Source organism: Chiloscyllium plagiosum, unplaced genomic scaffold (assembly GCF_037043375.1).
Source record: "Chiloscyllium plagiosum isolate Xiang-an unplaced genomic scaffold, Cpla_swu_hap1 HiC_scaffold_17, whole genome shotgun sequence".
NCBI lineage: Eukaryota > Metazoa > Chordata > Chondrichthyes > Orectolobiformes > Hemiscylliidae > Chiloscyllium > Chiloscyllium plagiosum.
The window spans coordinates 75,527,849-75,550,725 of NW_028270155.1; the positions used below are offsets into that span (position 1 = coordinate 75,527,849).

The window sequence follows — 22,877 nt, forward strand, 5'->3', positions numbered from 1 at the left end:
TGAGATTCTGAATGATTACTTTGCATCAGTGTTCACTGAGGAGAGGAACATGATGAAGTTTGATTAGTCTGGATCACGTTGACATAAGTAGAGAGGATGTGTTGGGTAGGCTAGAGTTTATTAAGGTTGATAAATCCCCAGAACCGGATGGGATCTATCCCAGGTTGCTGAGGGAGGCGAGAGAAGAAGTAGTTGGGGCCCTGGCAGATATCTTTGTAACACAGGTGAGGTGCCAGAGGACTGGAAGGTTGCCCATTTTGTCCCACTGTACAAGAAGGGAAGTAGGGATATTCCGGTAACTACAGACCTGTTGAGCCTGACGTCAGTGGTGGGAAAGTTGCTGGAGAAGGTACTGAGGGATAAGATCTATTTATATTTAGGAAAGAATGGGCTTATCAGTGATAGGCAGCATGATTTTGTGCAGGGGAGATCGTGCCTTACCAAATTAATAGAGTTCTTTGAGGAAGTGACCAAGTTAATAGATGAAGGAAGGGCTATTGATATCATATATGTGGACTTGAGTAAGGCGTTTGATAAAGTTCCCCATGGTAAACTAATACAGAGAAAGTGAAGTCACATGGTGTGCAGGGTGTTCTAGCTAGGTGGATAAAGAACTGGTTGAGCAACAGGAGACAGAGAGTAGTAGTTGAAGGGAGTTTCTCGAAATGGAGAAAGGCGACCAGTGGTGTTCCACAGGGCTCAGTGTTGTGGCCACTGTTATTTATTGGAAGAGGGCTTTGGTGGTATGATCAGCAAGTTTGCAGATGACACAAAGATTGGTGGAGTAGCAGAAAGCATAAGGAACTGTCAAAGAATACAGGAGGATATAGATATCTGGAGAGTTGGGCAGAAAAGGGGTAGATGGAGTTCAATCCAGACAAATGTGAGGTGATGCATTTAGGCAAGTCTAATTCTAGAGCGAATTATGCAATGAATGGAAGAGCCTTGGGAAAAGTTGATGAGCAGAGAGATCTGGGAGTGCAGGTCCATTGTACCCTGAAGGTTGCTGCACAGGTGGATAGAGTGGTCAAGAAGGCATATGGTATGCTTGCCTTCATTGGGCGGGGTATTGAGTATAAGAGCTGGCAAGTCATGTTAAAATTGTACAAGAGATTGGTTCGGCTGCATTTAGAATACAGTTCTGGTCGCCACATTACCAAAAGGATGTGGAAGCTTTGAAGAGGGTGCAGAGAAGGTTTACGAGAATGTTGCCTGGTATGGAAGGTGCTAGCTATGAAGAGAGGTTGAGTAGGTTAGGTTTATTTTCATTCGAAAAAAGAAGGGAGGACCTGATTGTGTTTACAAAATCATGAAAGTTATAGACAAGATGGATAGAGATAAGCTTTTTCCCAGGGTGAAGGATTCAATAACGAGAGGTCACACTTTCAAGATGAGAGGTGAAAAGTTTAAGGGGGATACACATGACAGGTATTTCACACAGAGGGTGGTGGGTGTCTGGAACGCGTTCCAGCAGAGGTGGTAGAGGCAGGCACGGTAGATTCTTTTAAGATGCATCTGGACAGATGCATAAATAGGTGGGGAGGAAAGGGATACAGATGCTTAGGAATTGGGTGCAGGTTTAGACAGTAGATTTGGATCGGCTCAGGCTTGGAGGGCCAAAGGGCCTGTTCCTGGGCTGTAAACTTTCTTTGTTCTCATTGTTCTAAGGTGAAGTATAAAATGGAGATCAAAATGGCTGTTTGATTGATAATGTTAGTGAGAATCAGGATAACTATAGAAAATTCAAAGAGCCAATGAGAAATGAAATAAAAGAAGTGAAGAGGGAGTATAAGAAGAAACTGACAACTAACCTATAGTAAAATACGAAAGTATTCTATAGGGACAAATATAGTGGAAGGGTAATAAAAGGATAGACGGGGCCAATTAGATTTCATTATATTATATTAGATTAGATAAGATTCCCTACAGTATGGAACAGGCCCTTCAGCCCAACAAGTCCACACCGACCCTCTGAAGAGCAACCCATCCAGACCCATTCCCCAACTCTATGTTTATCCCTGACTAATGCACCTGACACTATGGGCAATTTAGCATGGCCAATTCACCTGACCTGCACATCTTAGGATTGTGGGAGGAAAATGGAGCATCCGGAAGAAACCCACGCAGACACGGAGAATGTGCAAACTCTACACAGACAAGGTGGGAATCGAACCCGGGTCCCTGGTGCTGTGAGGCAGCAGTTCTAACCATTTAAAATCCAAAAAGGAATAAATGTGCAGACAGATGTCATTGTTTGAGATGTTGAATGATTATTTTTCATTTGTGTCAGTCAAGAAAGAAGTTACTGCTAAAGTCATTTCCATTGATATTTCCATTGGACCAGAACTAGGACTCCTGTTATCCTTGACCCAGGAGTTGGCTTTGGATTCAGAGGGCTCTATTTCAAAATTTGCAAATGTCTCAAAACATGGAAGTAGTGTGACTTTTCAGGAGGCTTTTAAAAAAAAAAATCATTCATAGGGTGTGGATGGCACTGTCTAGGCCAGTGTCTGTTGCTCATCTCTTATTGGCAAGAGGGCAGTTAAGAGTCAACCACATTACTATGGGTCTGGAGTCACAATGTAGTCCAGACCAGGTAAAGTATGGCAGTTTCCTTCCCTATAGAGAATAATCAACCAGCTGGTTTTTTCCTGACAATCGACATTGGATTCAAGGCCATCATCAGACTCTTAATTATAGATTTTTATTGGATTCAATTTCAACCATCTGTCGTGACATGATTCTAACCCGAGTCCACAAAACATTATTTGGGTCACTGGATTAACAGTCCAGCGATAATACCACTAGGTCATTGCCTCCCCCAGTAGTGATAAATTCAACTACTGCATTACACAATGCTCCCAATTTACCCAGGCACTTATTTGGCCACTTTTAATGGGCCAGATCCCTCTCCCAATGTCCTTGAATTCTGGTTTGGAGTTTGGTTCTGTGTGAAGATGACTATTGCAAACTGGAAACTTGATTACAGCTGATCTGTGCTTTGACTGTATTAGATTCCCTACAGCATGGAAACAGGCAATTTGGCCCAACAAATCCACACCAACTCTCTGAATAGTAACCCACCCAGACCCATTCCCTACCCTATATTTACCCCTGACTATTGCACCTAACACTATGGGCAATTTAGCATGGCCAATTCACCTGACCTGCACATCTTTGTAATTGGGGGAGGAAACTGGAGCACCCAGAGGAAACCCACGCAGACACGGGGAGAATGTGCAAACTCCAGTTGCCTGAGGGGGGAATTGAATCTGAGTCCCTGCCGCTGTGAGGCAGCTTTGAGCTACCATACCACCCAAGTAGCTGGCAGATACAGAGAAACCTGAACCAAATTAAAACACTGTACAAACCCAGCTCAGAGTCCACAATTCTGAATCCATTCTTCGGATTTGATCTCAGAAAGGAGCATTTTCATAAGATGTTAGTATTGTTAACACTGGAGGAAGCCATTCAGTTCCTGTTATTACCAGCCTTTTCTGTGGTCCCATTCCCTCAGTTATTCCTGCCATATTTTAGTTCTGATGACTGCTAGACTTAAAGCTTCAACTTTGAATTTCAATTAAGCGATGTTTAATATTCTTCCTTGTTGATTATATATTCTCTTCCTTTATAAATTGAGTGTTCTTTCCCAATCTTCCTTCCCCTTGTCTACTATTCTTAATGTCCATTCCTCTGCATACCCATTTCCAGTCTTCATATTTCCCCTGAACATTCACTCTCTTAATATCTGACACCCACCTCATCCTTCCCTTTTGATTTAGACTGTCAAGTCATTTTCGGACTGTGTGCAGTCCATTGCAGTTTCCAGTGGTATATGAGTGTTGTCATGGAACTGTGTGGTGGCTGAAGATGTTTTGAGGCAGAGCAGGGGTATATCATTATGGAACATGCAAAGTGTTGGCCAAAGGAGCTGCTAGACTCAGTGCTTGGAAGACAAGCTGGCAATTGTAAAGAATCTTGCGGAAAATGGATGAGTTGGTAATCCAAGACTCTGCATAAAAAAAAGGAAATTAAATCCTACCCTCAAGGTCACTTTGGGTCTTTGAAGCATAAGAAGTACTTGTGACTATTTAATCTCTTTCACAGAATAATATTTTAAGAATGCAAAGCTGAAATACAAGTCCTTGAACACCATCCAATCCTGTGCTGCAGTGACTGTGGCATGCAGCTGCTGCTTGATAAATCTAATTTTAATATGCCCAGTAAACCAGTCGTGCTTCAAGAGCTCTGAAGTTCTGACCAGAATCTACAAATCTCTTGTAGCCCAGCTGCATTAAAAATAAGCAGGAATTAGTCAGCAACCAACCCTAAAGGCGACCAAAGCAGTAGTAGAAGATGCTGATGTCATGTATAGCTTTGCATACAAGAATGAAAAATTATATAATATGCTGAAATTTCTCTCTGCTATTGAAGGAGATGGAAAGGGATCAAAGCAAACAAATTTGAAATGAATTAGTAAGGGAAAGAAAAATTGTGACATTAATATTTGCAATCAGTGCTTATCTGTAGGATCTGTCTCATAATGAATTTCATGTTGAGATCTCCACAGTATCAATCTAAGGAAGAGTAGCAAGTTATTTCCAATAAGACTCTGTCCTTTCTGTTTTAAGCAACTAACTGGTCTGGAGTCTTCACTTGTCTGTCTGTCACCTTTCTTAAATAATGATGTATTCATTACCTTCAGTTGACTAGAATGATTCCAGAATCTAATGCATTTTGAAAGATCATATTCAATGTAACCACTGTCTTATGAAAGTTGAGAAGGGTGGGAGAAGGTAATGTTCATGGAGGAGAGGTGTCAGGAGAACAGGGGAAGAAACTAAGGTGTGATTTGATAATGAGGATCAGACTGCTGCCAAAGGGATTTGCTCACACAGGTAGTGGCAAAAGTTACCAGTTGGGGTGGCTTCAATATGTGCAAGATGACACCTCCCTCGAATTGCAGTCTAAATTAGGGTGACAGTATAATTATCCAGAATCAGGTGATTGTGATAAAGAAGTAATGTCATGCTGATCATGTGTTTGATACATGTATAAGGCAAATTTATTTTGATCCAGAAAGGCAGTCTGAGGACATGTGCAGCTTGCTGGAAACTGCTTGTGTATGAATGTTCAGTATGGCCAAAAAAAGGTATGTGCTTGTTTCATCTATCAAGGCTGTATTTAACTAAGTCTGGCATCAAGGAATCCTAGGAAAATTGGTGTCAGTGGGAACTGAGGGAAACTCTCCGATGGTTGGAGTCGTACTTAGCACATAAGAAGATGGTTGTGATTGTTGAAGTGAAAACAAAAAATGCTGGAGACCATGAAGAGGAAGCAACCATGAAGAGGAAGCAAGCTTCCACTGTGATCGCCAGCATTTTTATTTTCAGTATAGATGGCAGCATCTGCAGTAATTTGCTCCTACATTGTGGTTGTTGGAGGTTAGTCATCTCAGCTCCAGGATATTTCTGCAGAAATTCTTCAGCATAGTGTTCTAGAGTCAACCATCTTCAGCAGCTTCATCAATGACCTTCACTCCATCATAATGTTAGAACTGGGCATGTTTGCTGATGAATTCACCATGTTCAGCACCATTTGCGACTCTTCGTATACTGAAACAGATCATGTACAATTGCAACAAGACCTGGATGATATCCAGGCTTGGGCTGAATAGTGATAAGAAATATTTGTGCTGGACAAATATCAGTCAAAGACCATCTCCAATAAGACTTTTAACCACTGCCCATTGACTACCATTTCATTACCATTAATGAATAATGAATATCAACATCCTGGGGGTTATCATTGAACAGAAACAGAACTGGACTTGCCATATAAAGTGGCTACAAGAGCAGGTCACAGGTGAGGAATACTGTTAACGAGTCACTCACCTCTTGATTCCCCAAAGCCTGTCCACTATCTACTAGGCACAAGTCAGGAGCATGGTGGATTATCCCACACTTGCCTGGTTAAGTGCAACTCCAACAGCACTCAAGAAGCTTGACACAATCCAGGGATAGAAGTCCACTTGATTGGTACCACATCCACAAACTCTTCACTACAGATGCTGAGCAGCAGTTTGTACGATCTACAAGATGCACTACAGAAATTCACAAGGATCTAAATGTAATATCTATATGTTTTCAGATGACACAAAGCTGGATGGGAGGGTGAAATGTGAGGAGGTTGCAGAGATGCTTCAGTGTGATTTGGACAAGTTGAGTGAGTGGGCAAGTGCATGCCAGATGCAGTATAATATGGATAACTGTGAGTTTATCCATTTTGGGAGCAAAAACAGAAAGGTGGATTATTATCAGATAGATTTCGAAAAGGGGAAGTGCAATGAAACTTGGGTGTGCTTGTACACCGTTCCATGAAGGTAAGCATGTAGGTGCAGCAGGAGGTGACGAAGGTCTGTTGGCATTGATAACTCGAAGATTAGAGTACAGGAGCAGGAATGTCTCGCTGCAATTGTGCAGGGCCTTAGTGTGACCACACCTGGAATATTGTGTGCAGTTTTGGTCTCCTTACCAGAAGAAGGATGTTCTTGCTCTGGAGTGAATGCAATGAATGTTTACTAGACTGATTCATGGAATGGCAGAGATTGCATGTGAAGACAGACTAGATCGATCAGGACTATATTCATTGGTGTTAAAAAGATTGAGGGGAGAATCTCATTGAAAGTTCCTGGGAGTGATGATCACCAACAATCTGTCCTGGTTCACGCACATTGATGCGACAGTCAAGAAAACACAACAATGCCTCTACTTCCTCAGGAGGATAAGGAAATTTGGAATGTCTACAAAAACTCTTACCAATTTTTATAGATGCCTCATAGAAAGCATCCTATCTGGATGCATCACAGTATGGTATAGCAACTACAGTTCCAAGAAACTACAGAGAGTTGTGAACACAGCCCAAACCATCATGCAAACCAGTCTTTCATCCATTGAGTCGATCTGTACTTCCCACTGCCTCGAGAAAGCAGCCAACATAATCAAAGACTCCTTCCATCCCGGTTATACTCTCTTTGCCTCTCTTCTGTCAGGCAGAAGATATAAAAGTTTGAATACACATACAAACAGATTCAAGAACAGCTTCTTGCCCACAGTTATCAGACTTTTGAATGGACCTTTCAAATGTTAATTTTGATCACTCTCTGTGCACTTTCTCTGCAGCTGTAACTCCGTATTCTGCATTCTGTTCTGTTTGAATGGTGTGCAAAACAATGCATTTCATTATCTTGGCAACAATAAATCGAACTCAAACAAACCTGTAAAATCCTAACAGGACTAATCAGGGTGAATGCGGGAAGAATGCCCTGATGATTGGGACTCTAGAACCAGGGATCACAATCTAAGGAAATCGGTAAACCATTTAGGCCTGAGATGAGAACTTTCTTCATCCAGAGAGTAGTGCACTTGTGGAATTTTCTGCCACAGAAAGTGGTTGAGGTCAAAATATTGAATCCTTTCCAGAAGTAATTCAATATGGTTCTTCAGGCTAAAGTGGTCGAAGTGTATGGGAAGAAAATGGGAACGGGGTATTGAGTTGGATGATCAGCCATGATCATTTTGAATGGTGGAATGTGCTCAAACATTTTCTATATATCTATGTCTCATTGTTGGTGCATTGATGTTTACAGGAGAGCTGGAGATACTTCTCTGCTGTGGAAAAAGCAGTGTTGTTTGATTTCATTCAATATTGTTGAATATTGATGCTCTTTCCAAAAGGTTAATCTCATTTCATCGACATTTCCATGAGCACCAACTCTGTTTCTTCAGTTGTAGTATTCTTTTTAATGACAATGCAGATTTTAAATAACTTAATAGAAACTTTTGAAATGTCTGTTACCTCACATACATCCAGCATGTTAATATGTAATGAGGGGTTATTTTCTGAAAGCTGTTGATTATGCTTTTGGGTTGATTGCTTGTCTTCATCAATAAAGGAATCCAGGGCAATGGGGACAAGGCAATAGGGCAGTTGAAGATGAATAGGTCAGTCTTTATTTCTTTGAATGACAGAGCAGACTTGATGGACCAAATAGCCTACTTCTGGTCCTATATCTTATGGATTTGTGATTTTGTTTGTATATGTTTCTGGCCTGGTGCTGAAATGGGAACTCAATGCAGCTAATATGTATTCTATGTGAAGAAGCAGTTAAACATTGGTTAAAGGAAAGTTCTGCTAATTTAGTTTTGCAAATTATCTAAGACACTATCGCAACCTAAGTAGTAACCTAGACATTTAACTGCTGATATACTTAAAATATGTAAGGAGGTATGGTTTAACAGCATCGTCTTTCAAAGTACAAATGTAAAGTGGAGCATCCATCTGATTTTTTTTTGCAGTTTAGCAATTTATTACTCATACAAAGACATACTACTGAGCTCTACATTGTGATTTTTTGCTTTGGTAGTCGTATGGAAATAGTATATCCTTGTAAATAAAAACAGAGCTGAAATGGCAGAAATTGTAACACCATGATTACTTGGAAAGCACGGGGTAGTTGGGAGATTGTATTATACAAAACTGGAAAATTTGAGTTCCTTAGAAAAAAATGCTAGTGGTATTATAATATGCAATTGCAAAGGAGTTGAGATCTTTGCACATAATTACCCAAAATGAAAAACAGATGTTATAAATGCAGCTATTTGATTGCGAGATCTTTCTAACATGCACATTTCAATAATTTTCTTATTTTCTTGTTATTTGCAGGCCATTTCTTGTGGAACCTATCCATGGAAACCTGGAGGTTGGGGAGAGCATTCAAGTGTTAGTAGAATTTACCCCCCAGCGAACTGGGGATTACAGTGAAGATTTGATCTTACACTTGGACACAGGTTAGATACCCACCTGCTTCCAACATCAAACATCCTGAAATTTCATACATTGTACAGTAGAGTGTAAACATTTTATGTGGCATTCTGTACTATTAGTGCACCATTCCAACTGGATCTGGGAATGATGCATTTTATTAGATCAGCATCCAGTTTTGTATTGAGATACTAGGAATAGATCAAAGGTACAGTTTACTAGATTATGGCTATCTGCTAATTGGGAAGTACACGTTGGTAGACGGTCACTATGTTGTACTAGTTTACTACCCTTTTGGCTGTATTTTACCACATGATCAACTCCTGATATCTTCAAGGTTGGCACTAAGCAGCAACAAATTAAAAGAAAACGTAGAAACTCACAGAAAAGTGCAGAAAAAGGAGCAAAATAGATTAGATTAGATTAAATTAGATTACTTACAGTGTGGAAACAGGCCCTTCGGCCCAACAAGTCCACACCGACCCGCCGAAGCGTAAGCCACCCATACCCCTACATTTCCCCCTTACCTAACACTATGGGCAATTTAGCATGGCCAATTCACCTGACCTGCACATCTTTGGACTGTGGGAGGAAACCGGAGCACCCGGAGGAAACCCACGCAGACACGGGGAGAACGTGCAAACTCCACACAGTCAGTCACCTGAGGCGGGAAATGAACCCGGGTGTCTGGTGCTGTGAGGCAGCAGTGCTAACCACTGTGCCACAGTGCCACCCTTTTACTTACAGCTCAGCGAGCAAACCTACACCCTAAACATTAGATTAGGGCAAGCTGTTGTGTTCCATATCTCTGTTAATCTATTCTGTGATATCTGGATTTGGAGCAGCTCGAAGGGGGAAGGAGAGCATGGTAAGAAATGGTGCATAGAATGGTAGTGTACAAAATCCCATGCAAGGACTGCACAAAACACTATATAGGACAAACAGGAAGACAGCTAACGATCCGCATCCACGAACACCAACTAGCCACGAAACGACACGACCAGCTATCCCTAGTAGCCACACACGCAGACGACAAGCAACATGAATTTGACTGGGACAACACTACCATTATAGGGCAAGCCAAACAAAGAACAGCCAGGGAATTCCTAGAAGCTTGGCACTCATCCACAAACTCCATCAACAAACACATCGATCTGGACCCAATATACCGGCCACTACAGTGGACAGCTGAAACTGACAACCGGAAGCGGCAGGGACAGGCCACTATAAATGCTGGAGGAAACACCACAGAAGCGCTTCACAGGAGGCTCCCAAGCACTGAGGATGTCACGTAGACAGGGGACGAAACGTTTGCAACAAAAACTTCCAACTCGGCGAACAGAACCCAGCATAGAAACAAAATGGGTAATATTAAAAATCATATTGAACTATTGCCCAATAATTTTTCGACACTGAATATTTATTAGTCTTAATGTTCTTGTTCACTTGCCTTCTTGTTAGTGATTAACTGATTTACAATCCAGTGTTTGTTCTGACATCCACAACTAGAACTAAAGTTGTTAAATTGAATTTCACAACTTGATGCAGTGGGACTTTAACTCAACTTGGGGTTTGTAACTCAGCACCCTTACCGCTAGGGGTCCACTACTGCATGAATATATTAAACATCTATTTGCTAATGTTGACCCCTGTAACAGTAATAGTTTTCAGGCTGTAATCCAGTGAATGTGCACTTATTAATGAAACTTGCAACTTTGGCAGGGGCATAAAATTGGTAGTAGCAGGTCATTACCCAATTTTACACCCCAGCTAAATTTGTGCGGTGTCTATTAAGGGCGACTGATCAGCTCATTCTCTCTCAGACAATTCATTATTCTTCAGATAAAAGAAACGCATGTGATTTTTTTTTGGTCTATGTGAGTGCTGCTGATCAAACAGCTGTAAGGAGATGAAGAGAGCTGCCTTTAACGATTTACATGTTGATTTCTGTTCTTCCCTGTGAAGCACAGTGTCGTCAAGTGTAGTTTGATGACAACAACTGAGCTGATATTCACAACGCAATATGCAAGAACTTTGACAAGTTCATTCACATCCTATTGCTCCAAAGAATGTGCATTATTAGCAGAGACACTTTGCTAACTGAAATGATGATTCTTCAACCGTCTGAGTTAAGATGTATTTGTTTCCCAATTCTTCCTCATATTTTGGACAGACTTCAGTTAAATTGTCAAAATTGCTAATAGGGTCACAAAAGTTGAATGCATTGTTTGAATTTAATTACAAGCTCCTGTTCTCTCCTTTTATCCTGTTGACAGTGTTTTTTTGTTTGCAGCTTGGGCAGAGCATCAATACATCTGATCTGAAGATCAGTAAGATGGTGATTTAGAAAAACAGTTTCTAGTTTTTCTTCACCTTAAGTGAATGAGTTGTCTCCATAATCCTCTGCTTGGGCCTAGCTGTTTGCTAAATAGAGCTGACTTGGGCGACCAATTGGGGAAATGTTGAGGGGTGCTGTTGGTTTGATATTAATACAACTGACAGGATGTTCCAGTGAACAGGTACATTCTGGTCTATCAGCAGAGGAAGTGGCCCAAAACCATCCCAGCTCTGCCTTCCTGGTGCAAAAATACAATGTTCTGGGGCCTTCATAAAGGATATAGATCTGCTGAGTTTGGTAGTTCTCCAACACAACCCTTTTGCCTCATTCAGAAAACTCCAGCTAATAGTTACTCCGTTTTAAATCTGAAATACCTTCCAAATATGTTGTTTAAGTGCTTTTCACCTTTTCCTCTCAAGAATTATCCAGAGTTTCAATGACAGCACTATTCGTGAGATAATACAATGCAAGTTTTGAAGCTGCAAGGTGATATAGTGCGGGTTATACTTTGATAAGAGATCAGAATTCCCTCAGTTTTTTTTGTGTTGAAGCCATTCTGTTGGTTAACTTGGTTTTGAGTTCATGTTGTCTGTAAATCCATTATATGGTTGGCAAGCTCAAGCTCATATTTTTAGAATTGGATTTTAAATACGCAGTAGCGCAATACACTTGGTTAGTGCAGAGTCATGTCTACCTTTACTTTAATGGTGTGTGGGTTGACACTTTGCTCGTAATAGGATATGCCATTTATAATTTGCGGCCTTTAAGTTGAACTCCTAGAAGTAAATTAGACGAACTTTCAGTTCTACCAGAGGGAGAATTAACTTGCTGCTTAACAATTGAATCGGCACATCTCTCAGAATTAAATTCTTTTTTGCAGCAAGGGACTTTTGCTTTTTGCTTTTTATTTCCCAGGGTGCTCTAATTCACAAGTTAAAACAACATTAGCCATTTTCACCTTGGTCAAAATAGTGTTACTTATAGTAACTGAAACTGTTATCCTTAGAAAATAGAATCACCTTGTTATTTTGACACATGTCTAAAAATAAACTTTGTGTATCACTTTTCACAACCTAGAGATGTCCCAAAACGTTTTAATACTAATAAAGAGCTTTTGATATCAGTCACTGTGATAACAGTGGGAATAACACAACAAATTTATGAATAACAAGATCCCAACAATGAGACAAATAAACAAAGTCTGTCTCTCTGTGGTGCTGGATGGATAAATGATAAAAACAACAAGAGATATCTGTTGTTCTTCAAATAATACTGTACGATGTCACTTGAGCTAGCTGAAGGATGATTGATTTAATGTCACCTTTTTTTTAGATTAGATTACTTACAGTGTGGAAACAGGCCCTTCGGCCCAACAAGTCCACACCGACCCGCCGAAGCGTAACCCACCTAGATCCATTCTCCTACATTTACCCCTTCACCTAACACTACAGGCTATTTAGCATGGCCAATTCACCTAACCTGCACGTTTTTGGATTGTGGGAGGAAACCGAAGCACCCGGAGGAAACCCGGGTTACAAGCATCAGCACCATCTGAACTACAGCACTTCTAACATTGAAACATTACCTTAGCATTGCAGTCGGGTAGATTAACTGCTGATTCTTGACTGGATTGGCTTGAGTCTACAGTATTAAGACTTAAAGATATCAGTGCTGCCATTTAGTGAAGGCAGATGCTTTAAAACGTATATTGCCATAACCAGTTGTAAGTTGAGGACCCAGGAATGTCCATGCCTTTTATTGAGTTTTCTAATTTAATCAGTTATGCAGCATTGCTCAGATATGACATGTGGACCACTCCATGAATGCAGTTTTCTTTGTAAGCATTCAATACTGAGTTGCAGAAATGAAGTTTGAATTGATGAGACAATTGGCCACAATTGTAATATGGAAACTCAGTATCAACATTTCATTGCTCCAGGTGGACCTATGACTTGCTGTAACTTGCTCCAGATGGTCAGTGGTTTCTCCAGTGTCACTTGCTCCATTTGACCTAAGCTCATTGACACGTAATCAAATGATTGCAACTCAGTAATTGAACCTTCCATTGTCAATGGATCCATGGTTGTGTGTTTGCCACTATTGCAGTGAGTGACTTGGAGTGCTGTGTGACACATGATCCAGATGGATATTAGTCTCTTATACTTTGTCTTGCAAATCTTGGGTCTGTTTAGATATCTTCTTAGTTCTAATCAATCTTGTTAGCAATTCGTATAATTTGTTTGCAGCATATTAATCAATACTACCAATATTATGGCAGTGTAGTCTAGGGTTACAGTAGTAGTGTTTCTTTGTAATTTGAACTAGGTATAGTTTTTCCCTGTCTTCATACATCTTTCTTCAGTTGTTTTTGAAAAAAGGCTGAGAAACCATTCCAGAAAAAATTCAATAGCAAATAGGTAAACTGCTTTCTTCCCTCAGACTAAGTGGGCAATGAAAATACCAGCGAAAGCAAATGCTATTTAACTCAATATCACTTATCATCGTAAATACTCTTTTCTTACTGAAAAACTTGTAATTGAAAAACATAATTTTACACATTTATGCAATTAATTCCAAGCCAAGAGCTGAGTCTCAGTATTTTCTCTAAACCTGAATTGTCTTCCCACATGTGCCTTTCTTTTCTGTTTCCAGCTGGGGGAAGACTTGTTATGATTGTAACTGATACTAATAATAGACAAGTCAGAATCCAGAGCAAATCCTGGCTTGATAGATCATAAGTTTTATTTTTGTAGTTTGATTATAGTGATGGTCAGTCACTGATCATATTCACATGAGGCTGCCAATGTGTTTTTAATAAAAGAAAATCAATGTTTATTGCACAAAAGAATTTTTAAAGATCGCTGTATTGCTATGACTCACTGGGGTAACCTTCTGGAAATAAAACCATGCTGTTCCCAGTATTGTCACGAAAGTTAATATTTTAAAAAGTAATTTACTTGACTTTCAGACCCAGATTGATAGGAAACATAAACCAGATTTCTGTATTGAACAAGAAACACTATTTATTCGAAATCTCTCGCTGCAGGTAAACAATTATAAACTGTCAGTGTACACGACTAATTAAATCTCTCATCCTCTAATAAATACCCCCTTTACATATGCAGACACCCAAATAGGTAACAAGGTAATGTTGAGGGACAAAAACTGGAAAGATAATTCAGTTGTCTTTGTCCCCAGGTACTGTTGTTCAGCTGATCCTTATGATTGTTTTCTGCAGGTTAGTACATTGATTCAGATGTCTTTCTCCAGTTACTTTCACTGATTGATGAGAGACACAATTTTATTAAAATGTTATATATCTTTTGTATTATATTCCCATTATTAAAAAGTCCCTGATTTATCAGTCAAAAGTCATTGATTACAGTAACAATTGCAAGAAAGATAACTGGCTTTCTTCAAGTTTGCAGTGAGTTTTGACTGCAGAAAACAGAGACCACTCCTGAGCTGGGGAAGAACTGAACACTTCTGTCCCTCCTGAACTTGTTCCCAGTTCCAAGTTACCTGAGAAATATTCACAAAGCTGTTGGTAGGCTAAAAGGTTTGTTTAATTGATAACTGTTCACTAATCCAGAAACCAAGCAACAACTTGTTGATAGCAAAAATCTGCATCAGGACACCCCCTGGTTGTAAATCATCTGCAACTTAGCAATTAATGCTTGTTCCAACAGTTGTTAACACAATGAGAATTTTAGAATTCAATAAAGCCGCATAAAGAGATTAATTAAGAAAGGGAAAAAGTGTACATCGGTAAGCTTGCAGGAAATAGAAAAATTAAATATAAAAGTTTCGATTAGATTAGATTACAGATTACATTACAGTGTGGAAACAGGCCCTTCGGCCCAACAAGTCCACACCGACCCGCCAAAGCGAAACCCACCCATACCCCTACATTTACCCCTTACCTAACACTTTCAATAGATATGTGAAGAGAAAAAGATAGGTGAAGGCAAATGTAGGTCCCCTACTGTGAGAAATGGTGGAATTTATAATGGGGAACAAATAAATGGCTGAACAATTGGATGCATAGTTTGGTTGCATGTTCACAAAGAAGGACACAAATAACATACCAGACATTTTGGGCGGGAGATACTGAAGGGAATTAGTATTAGCAGGACAATGATGTTAGGGAAATTGATGGGATTGAAGGCCAATAAATTTCCCAGGTCCTTACAATTCACATCCCAGAGTCCTTAAGGAAATGACCCCAGAAATAGTGGATTCATTGGTGGTCAGTACCTACAGAGAGGTAGCTAATGGAACCCCTCTATTTAAGAAGGGAAACAGAGAGAAAATGGGGAATTATAGATTTGACATCAGTGTGGAAAAGATGCTAGGGTCCATTATAAAAGAATTAATAACTGAGTGTTTGGAAAACAATGGCAGGATCAGATAGAGTCAGCATAGATTTATGAAAGGGAAATCATGCTTGGCAAATCTACTGGAGTTCTTCGAGATAGTGACTAGTAGAGTTGATGAGGGGGAGCCAATGGATCTGAGTTTTTGGACTTTCAGAAGGCGTTTGACAATCACCTGATGAAGGAGCGTCGCTCCGAAAGCTAGTGTGCTTCCAATTAAACCTGTTGGACTATAACCTGGAGTTGTGTGATTTTTAGCTTTTGACAAAGAGCACATGAAAGATTAGTGTGTAAAGTAAAAGTGTATTTAGTGTATTGAAATTATTAGAAAACTGGTTTGCAGACAAGGAACAAGGGTTGGAATAAAAGGATCTTTTCTCGAATGGCAGGTCGTGACTAGTGGGGTATTGCAGGAATTAGTGCTATTCACAATATATACTAATGACTTGAATGACGAAACTAAATGTAATATTCCCGAATTTACAGATAACACAAAACTGAGTTGGGGGAAGTGAGGGTCGGGGTGAACTGTAAGGAGGCTGCAGAGGTGCTTCATTGTGATATGCACACCTTCCGTGACTAGTGTACAAGATATCCAGGTCTCGTTGTACATTCCCCTCTCTCAATTTATGGCTGTTCACGTAATAATTTACTTTCTTGTTTTTGCCATCAAAGTAGTTAACCCCACGATTACCTTCATTATACTGCATCTGTCATGCATTTGCCTTCACAGTGAGTGAATTTGAGTACAGGAGCAGGGATACCGAGCTGTAATTGTACAGGGTGACACTATGCCTGGAGTATTGGTCTCCTTATCTGGGGAAGGATATTCTTGCTATAGAGGGAATGCAGCAAAGGTTTACCGGACTGATTCGTGGGATGGCAGGACTGATGTATGAAGAGAAGTTGAATTGGTTGGACTTACATATGCTGCAGTTCTGAAGAATGAAGGGAGATCTCATGGAAACTGATAAAATTTGAACAGGATTAGACAAGATACGTGTGGAAAGGATGTTTCTGATATTGAGGTATTCCAGAGCTAGGGTTCATAGACTAAATATTTAGGAGATTAGGGAGAAATTTCTTCACCCAGAGAGTGGTGAGCTCATGGAATTCACTTCCACAGGAAACAGTTGAGGCCAAAACTTCAAGGAGTTGGATATAGCTACTGGGGCTAAAAGGATCAAAGATTATGAAGGAAAAGCAGGAGCAGGGTATTGAGTTGGATGATCAGTCACGATAAAGTGAATGAGGGAGCAGGCTTGAAGGGCCTAATTGCTGACTTCTGCTCATATTTTCTGTGTTTCTTTGTGTTGCAGCATTTCATAAATTAGTGTGTCTGGTAACTTTATCAGCAAAGTGTATGACATGACACAAGTCAGAAACTCCCACCTTTTGCCTCCAAACCAAGCATTCTCCTCTTGTATCTGTTAACTGATAAGACTTCTTTAAAATTAATTAATGGGATGTGGAGTTGCTGACTAGGCAGTTATTGCTGAACCCTAATTGCTGAGAGGGCAGTTAAGAGTCAACCACATTGCTTTGCGTCTGGAGTTGCGTGTCGACCACACCAGAGAAGGATAGCAGATTTCCTTCTCTAAGAGACATTCGTGAACCAGATGGTGTTTTGAAGTTGTGGTGTGTTTTTCTGCAAACATTTTGTCGCCTCACTCGGTGATATCAGTGCGCCTTTGATAAGGTGTCGGTGGTCTGCCACCATCTTCCAGTACTTAAGGGACAAACTCCAAGAAGAAAACTCTACACAACCAGACACAATAGTGAACATACCATATATCAGAGACGTATCTGAGATAACTACCTGACTACTCAGACCCCTGAGAATCTTAGTGGCCCACAAACCAGGAACGACCTTCCATCAGCTCCTCACAAAGGTTAAAGATCTGATACCCACATCCAACAGGACAAACATTATCTACAAGATACCTTGCAAAGACTGAAAAGCACCACATAGGACAAACAGGAGGAAAGCTGAGCATACAAGTGCATGAACATCAGCTCGCTACCGCTAGACATGACCAGCACTCTCTCATTTCCAACCACGTAGATAACAAAGGACACAAATTCAACTGGGACGATGTAACCATCTTAGCACAGGCAAAACAGAGTCACGCCAGAGAGTTCCTTGAAGCCTGGCACTCCAACCGCAACTCAATCAATAGATACGTTGAACTATGTACAAACCACTCAGTTACAGAACTGGAAGTACCAACAAACAGAGACGTATAAATACCAGGCGGGACAGACCACAACATCTTATCAAAGACGCACTGATGATGTCACCTAGTTAGGTGACAGAACATTTGCAGAAACACACACCGGCTCAATGAGCTAATCCACAACTTCATCCACAACCCGTGATACAAATCGTTTCAAGAATGTAGATTTTTTTTTGACAATTGACAACAGTTTCATGGTCATTACTAGATTCTTAATTACAGATATTTTAATGAATTCAAATCACACCATGGCAGATGCCAGAAAATTACCTCGGTCTCTGGATTAACAACCTAGTGATAATACCACTGGGTCATTGACTCCCCAAAGAGTGGCTACTGGGCACTGAGCATGTTGAAGATTATTTATGAGAACAGGAGGAGTCTCTTGCGTACCACCTGGTGAAAGAACCACAACAGAAACATTAACCGATTTGTTCTGAGAATGAGCAGCATATTTACAAATAAAATGGTTTGGCCAAAATATGCTATTTATTAAATCTCAGTAGTTAAAAAAGGGAAAATTGCTGCTAGTAAATTTAATGTCAAAATTTGTTAGTTTTGAGGGAATACTCAGCAATTGACCATTTGTTGCATCTACTCTGGGGATCTTACAACCTGTCACACACTGCAGTGGCACTAAATGAGAGATTATTGTGCTGCTGAGTGCTTGTAATTTGTTCAATCAAAATATGATCAAGCTAATATTTCATTCATGGACACTATATTGTGAGTAATGCTATCACTTGGCCAGTTGTTGTATCACTTCAAAGCAAAGTGGTAAGGCCATCATGAAATGGAGATAGTTGATACTTTACTGGCTTGAAAATCAACTCTTTAATACTCTATGCATTTTGACACAGCGGTAGATCAGGAATTGCTTCTAATGAGATAGACTGCATATGGAACAAATTTCTTAAATTACAAGAGTTTACAGAGAAACCTGCTTGGGGTGGGAATTGTAAGTAGATCATTTCCTAACATCACGATCCCTCCTTCTTGCAGTGTATGCCCATTGTAACTGATTTTGATTTTATTGTCATGCGTACTCAAGTGCAAAAGTACAGGAGTACAGTGAAAAGTGTATATTGTTGCCACACAAGGCACCATCTTAGGTACTGTAGCTAGGTACAGAATCTTAAGGTAATCTTAAAGGTAATAACAAGAAGAAACTTAAAAGTTAAACATTACAGTAATTATATATAGCATAAAATATATGAAATTAGGTTAAAACTTACACATTGTAGACCTTCTTAGTTTATATGGAAAACACAGAGGTAAAAGTGAAAGTTCAAACATTGCTGTCTTTCTTAAGTGCTTAGCCATGGTGGGACCGCACTTCGAGGAATCACCTCAAGACCGGATGTCCATGCTGAGGCCACACTGGGTCAGGAGACTGCCACGTACAACCAAGAGACCACCATGCAGGGCTGCTGAGAGACAGCCATGCCAGGTTGAGAGACTACCATGCTGGTCCACTGAGAGATAACCATGCTAGGCTGAGAGATTCCATGCCGAGCCACTGAGAGTTTGCCATGCCAGGCTGAGAGCTCGCCACGCTGGGCCAAGAGACTGTCACGTTGGGCCATTGAGAGATTGCCAGACCAAGCCGGAAGGCAGCCATGCCAAGCCAGGAGGCCGCTGTGCCATGTCTGTGATGAGTCTGACACTGGGAATCTGTGGCTGGGAGAAGAGAGAAGGAAATGAAACACAAAAGGGAAGTGGCAGGGATATGCTAGAATTAGAGCCATTGCACCCAGAAGCTTGATAATGCAATGACGATATGCAGATACCAATGGGAGCATGTTGAATGGCCCATCCCCTTTCAGTAAAACATTGGCTCAGCTCTATTATTAGGCCGCCTATGTTTCACTGAATTACTCCCAAGACCCCTGGCCCTTTGTAATATTCATCCATTTTACCTCATATCCTTCTGTGTCCATTCCACACCCCTCATGCACACTTATCCAGTGCCTACTATGAATATAATTCATGAGACCATAGGCATCGGTAATCTTTGCATTTCTTATTATTTCATGGGAAGTTGGCAGTGCTTCCAGGGCCAGATTTATTTTTTGCCATGTGTATTTTGTTACAATAATAACGTGAAAAGTCTTCTATATTTGTTGCCCTTTCATAACTACCCTTGAAAAAGTTTGGTAAGCTAACTTTTTCAACCAATTGCACTCTTTCCTGTAATAGTTTTGTACAACTGAGCAGCTTGCTTGGCTGTTCAAAACCAGTGGGCCTGGAGTGACTTTGGTCCAGAGCAGGTAAAGACAGCAGTGACTAACCACCGCAGTAACTAACTACAAAAATTAAACTTATGATTTATCAACCAAGTTTCCATCTGTGATCCGACTTGTTGTGATCATAACATTACCAGTAAACTCAGTATTAAAAGACACCTAATGCTATGATATAGTTATCAATTAGTTATCTGTTGAACACTTTAAAGAGAAGGCTGATGCATTCAGGTGTATGTGGATTTTTAATAGTGTGACATTTATTAATCACTGCCAGCAATCTGTCTTCAGAGTTTAATTGTAGATCGACATTTTTAAAACGTATGTATTTACATTTTTCTTTCCTAGTCTTTAATCTCTCCAAAAGTTCCATGCTCATTTCTCTCTCTTCCTTTTGCTTTCGTATATGACTAACAATGAATTAAGTGTGGAAGAAGTAAATTCCTTTCCAGCATGAGGCAGATGGAGAAAGTCTGCTTAGTCTCTGCTTCCGTTCCTTTGATTTGGCTACTAGTGCCTCACCTGTTAACCTCTGCTTTTGTTCTGTAAACGACCCTCTGTGACAACTTTGTTCCTGCAAGCCTTTCTGTATCCAACTAACACCTGATAATTGTTAATACTATTTTAAAATCTGTCAACATCTGCATTATTAAATGCAGATCCCTCTGTTTGAGAGTGAGATGAACTTAACATTTACATCAAACACACATGCGATCCTTTAACACATTCAACAGAGGTGAGATATTGAGCATTTGGGAAACTGTTAACTTGGTTCAAAGGTTTCTCTCCATCCAGCAAAGCAATGAACTGTAAATAAAAGACTAAATGAATTTGAATGAATCAAGTGCTCTATAATCGAGGTCTTGAATTTTATATGCAATCCTCTTTGAAGGGGAAAGTGAGGACTACAGGTACTGGAGATCAGAGCTGAAAAATGTGTTGCTGGAAAAGAGCAGCAGGTCAGGCAGCATCAAAGGAGCAGGAGAATCGACGTTTCGGGCATAAGCCCTTCTTCAGGAATGAGGAGGGTGTGCCAAGCAGGCTAAGATAAAAGGTAGGGAGGAGGGACTTGGGGGAGAGGCGTTGGGAATGCGATAGGTGGAAGGAGGTTAAGGTGAGGGTGATAGGCCAGAGAGGGGTTGGGGGGCAGAGAGGTCGGGAAGAAGATTGCAGGTCAAAGATCCCTCTGTTTGAGAATAAGATTAACTTAACATTCAATCCTCTTTGAAGGTTTGTTAAATTCATTGCTGAGTAAATTAGAGTATTGGCAACCTATCGTGGTAAATTGTTCACATGCTTTTGTAAATATTTGAGCAATTCTGAACCAACAATGAATTAAACAATAATAATCAGATTAAACCTCACTGCACAATAGTAATTTGCTGGGCGAGATGAGGAAATTTATTTAATCCTTTTATCTAATGCACAATATAACCACTAAATAAGATTTTAAGCAGTTTATTTTCAAAATTAGACCCTGTTTCCCAAGTGGCTGCATAATAATGTCATTTTTGCTTGTTTCCATTTTTGTTTCATATTTTTGCTTCTATTGCATTTAAAAAAAACATGATTGTGGTATTGAGGTGTGAGATTTGGATAGTCTGACGAAGATGTGTATCAGCACTTTTGCAAGCTAGATACACTTACATTAGTGAAAATGTTTTAACTTGTAAGATTTTAATTTAATTTGCTCTGCATTGCCTAATTGTAAGGCCATCTCATTTGAATGGAAGAGGCATGATTTCCATTGATGTATCACTCTTAAAGGGTTGGTGGCGAAACATTTAAAGCTGCAAATTGAATGCTTTAACATTCCATAGAAACTTCCCTGCCCCTCCTGTAATTGACTGAAGATCAGCAGAACCATCAGAACCAGCAGAAATGGTTTAAAATTGCTTCTGGATCTTCTTCTCCTCTACCAATGAGGCCTGGAGAACCTGCATGGAATTCCAAGACCAGTGTATTTAAAACTATGTTAAACCTGTAGGCAGGAAAGAAAGCCACCATGATTGAGGCATAAACAGTGGCTACATTTTAAAAGAAAAAATTGTGTATGAAATTAGTTGTGTCAGTCAGAAATTACTGAATACAAATATAGCGAAGCAATTATGACCTAAACAAAGTTTAGAAATTAATGCTGTGAAAGGCTGGATTTGAATTGCAATATCAGTACAGGAACGCAAAACAAAAGCAAGGAATAAAACTATGTAACATGCAAGTTTTTGTTTATTTTGGATCTGGAAATGTACCTGGAGAAATGTACATTTAATAAATATTAGAAGGTTGCATGTAAGTCACCAATGGCAAACTGTCAGCCTCACCAAGTTACCATGCCTTCTCTCAGACAAATTCGTATGCCAGTTCAGCCCTACAGGGCTTTACTTCAAAGCTTAGGATAACCTAAAATTTGCATTTTTGTCAGGCCATTGTGCACAGGAACACATGTGCATCTCATGATTGACACAATACATCTATGGCTCGTGGTTTGCTTTCTTAATATTGGATTACTTGGGTGCTGTCAGCCCCTGTGGCTTTTATTGCTTTTTAATGCATAGGAAGAGGCCACAGTTTATCACAGTTCAGAGAACTGAATAGTCAAGAAGATGCACACATTGGTGTACAGATCTCTGATGCATATGTCAGCATCTTACAGATCACAGCATATGTCAGCATCTTACACAGCAAACACATTGCATATGCCTCAACCAAATGATTAGAAATGATAGTGTGAGGGGCATTTCCTTGCTTGCACTGTGCAGCTGGTGTGCAGCTAGCATTTAAATATAAAAAAGCAAAAGTTGCTGGAGAAACACAGAAGGTCTGGTAGTATCTGAGATGAAGAAACAGAATTAATGTTTCA

General features: G+C 40.1%; 1 protein-coding gene across 1 annotated transcript in view; it reads left to right on the forward strand.

Annotated features, from left to right (window-relative positions):
* Positions 1-22,877, forward strand: part of hydin (HYDIN axonemal central pair apparatus protein) — a 905,740-nt gene that overhangs the window by 137,797 nt on the left and 745,066 nt on the right. The window contains exon 7 of the mRNA XM_043707374.2: positions 8,725-8,849. Within this exon, the coding sequence (XP_043563309.2) occupies positions 8,725-8,849 (125 nt within the window). The remainder of the gene's footprint in view (positions 1-8,724; positions 8,850-22,877) is intronic.